Genomic DNA, 5,654 nt, shown 5'->3' with positions numbered 1-5,654 from the left:
TATATATATATATATATATATATATATATTATATGTGTGTGTGTGTGTGTGTGTGTGTGTGTGTGTGTTTGTGTGTCGCTGCTGTCGGAACAAACCCTCGTATCTCCAAAACGATAACTTTACAGGAGAAGGAAAAAACATACTTTAATTTTAATGTAAGTCAATGGAACCAGACTTTTCAAATCATTTTGGCCATTTCATTTGGTCCATTCATCATAAAAATTATGCACAATGTAAAGGGCAACAGGCATTTTCAAACTGTACGAAAAACTGAAAAACACCCAAAATTACATTTTCGTTAAGATCATTAAAATAGTCATCACAGAAATTTATTTATGCATATTTCAGTCCCACCCACTCGAATGTCACCGTATTTAGCTATTCAACATTTTAAACGTGGTGGATTGGATTGTTTTTCTAATGAAGTATAATCTCAGTCGCACGCGGATTTTATGTCTACGTAGCAAATAACCAGCACATTTGACGTAGCACCTTTACTTTACATGTCAAGCAATCACACAGACACAAATCTGCTATTGTTGCACTCTTTGATTAATTATGACAAATGCATATTGTTGCACTCCAATTCAGGAACTTGTAAAATCCAGATACAGGAGTTGTGATGTCTTTTATAACCAGGTTCCCCTTTGTTACTTATTTTATAGGGGTACCTACTGAAGATTGCCTTTAGATGCGAGAGATATCAGCAGAAATAAAGTCTAGTACGGTTAGACACAAGCCGCATTGATGTGCTTTTGTTTTTACAGAGTCACTGGCCTCTTCTGTATGACAGTGTTACAGGATTACATGATTGTAGCTTTGGGCATCTGCCTATCCCTAAAACTGGCCTGTAAAAAGGAGGCCTCGCCGCTTTATATGACACTCAGTTTATTTGTGAGTTCATCTAAAACCGGGTCCTTCACTCTATTGCTAAGAGAAAAAAGGGGTTTGAGTTTTGCTAACACTGGAAATGCAAACAACAATCAGTCAGCCGTGTGATTTTACGCACAGGCTCACATAAGCTAAATGAATACATCTACACGGTATTGTGTATTATGCGCCTTAAAATGTGCTTTTGGCTGACCACATGCTTTACTTCTAAGTCTTTACAGTGGGTTTAAACAGCTTATAAAACCCGTAAGACAGAAGTGAATGTTTTGTTTGGTCAGAAATGGAAGCCGGTGGGTGGCACCCTCTGTAGCGCGAGTCCATCGCCGCACGTGACTCAAGAACAGCCAATGGGGCGCGCCTCTCGTCTTAACTACGTTAAATGTCAGATTGCTATAAACTAGATGCTCTTGCTCGGGCCCGCCGAAATGGGCGAGCATAACCTCCTAAATAGCAGCTTTGTGGGACCTTTGGTGAACATCCACACCGGAGACACGTTTTACCTCCCAAACTTTCGTGCGTCTGGGGGACAACTGGCGGGTCTACCCTCCCTCCCATACCCAAGAAGGGACAATGTTTGCTCCCTGCCTTGGACTCAGTCGGAGCCTTGCAACGGATACAGCCAGTCCTTCTTTAGCAGCCCCGTGTCCCTGAACCCTGCATTCAACCGAGCATGTGAGATCACACGGCAAGACGAGAGCAAATGCTTTTACAGCGGCGCTGGAGGTGCTGGAGGTGGAGGTGGAGGTAGCAACCGAGAAAACTGCGCCGACAGCGCCAACCTCAAACGTGATGAGAGGGCACGAGATGACACAGCGCCAGAGCACGGACTGCACGGTTCCAGCATGATGACAAGCGGGAGAATATACTCCAAGTACGACTACGCACCCTCTGCTGAGCATCTGACCCAAGACCCTCCATCCTGTCACTCCCTGGAATCGGACTCTGGCTCTTCGCACAACGAAGGGGGCAAAGCACCGTGCACCATCGCGCATTCTCTCACATCCCCGGGCAGCCATGCGAGCATCACAGCTCCGGGAGGAGGTGAGTGGACCACAAAAAGCTCAGTGCACGTTTGCCAGCATGTTTTGTCTATTTTCAGATTTACAGGTAGCCCAACGTGAATACAAACGGTGCAACAGGGAGGGGGAATACTTGCAGATAGACACCACTAGGGGAGGCTTCAGAAAAGCATTCTAGCCCTTTACAGAACCGTAAACGCTTATTGGACTATAAAACAAGACATTGTAGTGCAGTGAAATAAGTCAGTCGCAAATATTGCCAAGCGTTCACTCATCAATGGACATAGATGCAGCACATCTCACACAATTGTAGCCAAAAAGTAGCATTGCTTTCAATAAGAACCAAGCTCCTAGGGTTGGGATTCATTGTTATCTCCTCACCCACCAATCAGGGTCATTGCTATATCAAGTGGTGGATGATAAGAACACCTCCAAGATATGCTAGACAGATATCCAATAAGTAGGCAAATGTTTCTTTGCGGTCACTCTAGTAGTAAAAAATATGAAACTATACGTTCAGTTGAAGACTTGGGCTGCTGTATGAGTAGCACATGGCTCCACTGTGCAAACCTAGAGCATAATATATGTGATAACTATCAAAACGCTTAAAACACCACATGGCAGGTTGGCTTGGGTCCACAGCAGCTTAAACCTCACTTGACGAGGCCCCATGCGCCCCACTGCTGCAAGAAAAACACAGCGCAGGCCCAAGGCTACAGTGCCATTAAATGTTGCATGGAAATGATAGTTGAAGTTTAGAACAAACAGACAACACTGAGCTAAAAGACAACGTATCTTTACTCTGACCGCTTCAGTCATGCGCTCACTTTCTCCATCTGTCGTCAGGTGCTCCATGGTACCCTATGCACACGCGGACCCGAAAAAAGCGCAAACCCTACTCCAAACTGCAGCTGGCAGAGCTGGAGAGCGAGTTCATGCTGAACGAGTTCATCACCCGGCAGCGGAGGAGGGAGCTGTCCGACCGCCTCAGTCTGTCCGACCAACAAGTGAAGATCTGGTTCCAGAACCGCCGTATGAAGAAGAAAAGACTGTTGCTGAGAGAACAGGCTCTCTCCTTCTTTTAGGGCTGAAACGGATGACAGAAAGCTGTACATTTCAGGACACGGGCATTCATGCCTTTTGCTGACCGTTCTTCACTTAGACTGTGGAATGATGGGTAGATTTCGAGTATAATGACAGCAAATGTTTTAGCACACTTGAAACTTTCAGACTGTAGACCAACAACCAAATAAGCTAGAAGAACAATTTCTTAGCTTGATTGAATGCTTCTGCAACGTAGTCACGTTTAAAAATAGAGTCACCCTTATGAAAAACAATAAGCATCTCATGGAATCCAAACGCGACGACAGTTTGGTCGAGACCAAAACCAAAAGCCAAACATAGCATACAATGGTACAGCATGTGAAAGTGTGAAATAATGTATTTTTTTCTCTTGCTTATGACCAAATTATCAGAAATTTTGCTTGATTTTACTTCACTTCTTAACTAAAAAAAGTGATGCATTGAATTTGCTTGATTCAAATGTGCAGTTTTTTGCCAAAAGTGATCAAACTAATGTTTAATGCTTAAAATTTACTGCATCGTGTTGATGTAATCTGTTTTAGAAGTAAAAAGTAAGTAATTGCATCGTTTTGTTCCCATTAAATTTCCAACCAGGCAAAAGATTTGAAACTCTCACCAGTCTCATTAACAAACTGAATAAATAAAACTAAGATTAATGCTAAAATTCCCCCCTTGGCTTGGGGTTCATTTGAAGATCTTTCCTTAATGGAAGCTGCATTATGAAGGACAAATACATATTTGTGCGGTGAACGATCTTGCGATCTTAATTCCACACCAGCTGTACAACAAGCACCAATTTGAATGTATCAAAATTAAAGACATGGGTTAAGTAGATTTTGTGCGTGGAAGGTAGGGTCAGAGGGTGGGGTCAGTGTCGGGCGTTTGCAGAAGTGGGCATACTTGCTACTATTTTGGGACGCAGTGTTGGTCAGCAGATTCTGGTCGCTTGGACGCTAATTGCGGTTCTGGGATCATCGCAATTCATCATCAGCGATTTTTTTTCTGCAATAATAAGACAGTGTATTGAATGTTTTCCTCCATCCTACTTTTATACAGCCTATATAGTATTCATACAGATGTTTATTAAACGATTTATTATATGTTATAAGCAAATGTTATCTATCTTAGGTCAAAGAACACGTCTAGACTGTATTAATTGGAAAGAAATCACCTTTTCTTCACTCCAGTGTATTAAAGTAGGAGAGGAAATGGGGACCACGACCCTTTCCCCATGCAATGGATAAAAATGATAAATCTGAACTGTTGTTAAAAGGTAAAGCATGTCTTCCACCAATCCTCGTCGCTTTGACCAAAGGCCGTATTGAGCAGCAGTTCATGACGGTAGAGACGCGAATTGTTGATCACTATGGCAAAGTGAAATCTTATTTTATGCATTTACTCGAGGAAAAAATGATCTCATGCACAAGCTTAATCATTATTTCAAGAGTAGCAAAGCTTTGTCCTAGCGCAGTATGTGCATGCATTAGCAGCTTAGTTGAATAGTTCAGCAGCTCTTTCTTCCTATTCTAATTTTTATAAGGCTTAAAAACAAAACTGTGATATTTGTTGCTACGATATATAGAATTGTCTTTGAATTATTGATGTGACGCCCTATTTCTCTTTCCTTTGTATTTGCAGCACCTCTTGTTAGTTTGTGAAGTCAATGCAAATGAGTGTATCAATGTGTCTATTAAAATCTGTAAACGTCTTTCTTGCCGTTTCATTGATTTCAGTTTCTTCTTCTTCTTTGCCCTACAAATCCAGGCACGTGCTTCTTTAACCCTCACTTCCACCACACGAAAAGCTCGTTCGATTTCGAACACAGATAGCCTTCGAGTTCAAACAAATCATTTTACGAGGTAGTGGTATGAGAAAAAGATAATATCAAATCCTGTTATAGCTCGTTTTATATGAATTGGCCACAGTAAGCAATGCCTTTACAAGACTGCAAAGAGGATGCAATAAAATAATACATCTGCAATGAAAATCTGTCTCCGCTGCCTCCTGCGTTCAACTGCTTGACTCAATAGTTTGTGTATTTATCAATATATAATACAGTGCGTTTAGCATTATGATGTTTTTTTTTTCTTTTTATTTTGAGGAAGATCCTTCAAAACACGGATACTACACACTTATTTCTTTCGTCAAAGAGAGAAGTATTATGCACAAGCATATATATGCATGTAGTGATTCCTGTTGGTTGCTAATCTTTGGACCAAAAACAACAAAGCAAGCAGCCTAGTGTAAACATGAATCACTTATCACAGCACGCTCTGCTCCGCAGGGATCCTTGCTGAATCGCGCTTTTTGTTTTTGCTTCTGAAAAATAAACCTGCTGGCTGTGCGTTCGTTTCCAAACAGTGACACCAACATTCATTCAGACTGATGTACAAACCAGTTACAGAACCAGTAACAGATGAATGTGCCTGTCTGTCCCAAACAGAAAAATCTTCAAAAATATACTGCACTGTAAAAGTTGCTAAACTATTTTTGACTACTAATTGCGTTGCATTACTCCAAAGTTTTATTTAAGTCGAATAAAACAAGTTAAACTGCTTGGTACCACGTGACGTTTTAGGTGGAAATTACACCTTTATTCACATTTTGCAAAATTTAGTTTTTCCATTCGTAAATAAATGCACACATAAGACTTGCGCTGTT

At 41.3% G+C, this 5,654-nt stretch overlaps 1 protein-coding gene across 1 annotated transcript; it reads left to right on the top strand.

Annotated features, from left to right (window-relative positions):
• The first annotated feature begins 1,153 nt into the window (after positions 1-1,153).
• hoxc12b (homeobox C12b) lies at positions 1,154-4,574 on the top strand. The gene is made up of 2 exons (XM_036559945.1): positions 1,154-1,932; positions 2,757-4,574. Exons 1-2 carry the CDS (start codon positions 1,293-1,295, stop codon positions 2,993-2,995), a joined length of 879 nt encoding a protein of 292 aa, XP_036415838.1. The 5' UTR covers positions 1,154-1,292; the 3' UTR covers positions 2,996-4,574.
• The last annotated feature ends 1,080 nt before the right edge of the window (positions 4,575-5,654 follow it).

This window comes from Colossoma macropomum, unplaced genomic scaffold (assembly GCF_904425465.1).
Source record: "Colossoma macropomum unplaced genomic scaffold, Colossoma_macropomum, whole genome shotgun sequence".
In the NCBI taxonomy this organism is placed as follows: domain Eukaryota; kingdom Metazoa; phylum Chordata; class Actinopteri; order Characiformes; family Serrasalmidae; genus Colossoma; species Colossoma macropomum.
This window is presented reverse-complemented; position numbering and strand designations above follow the sequence as displayed.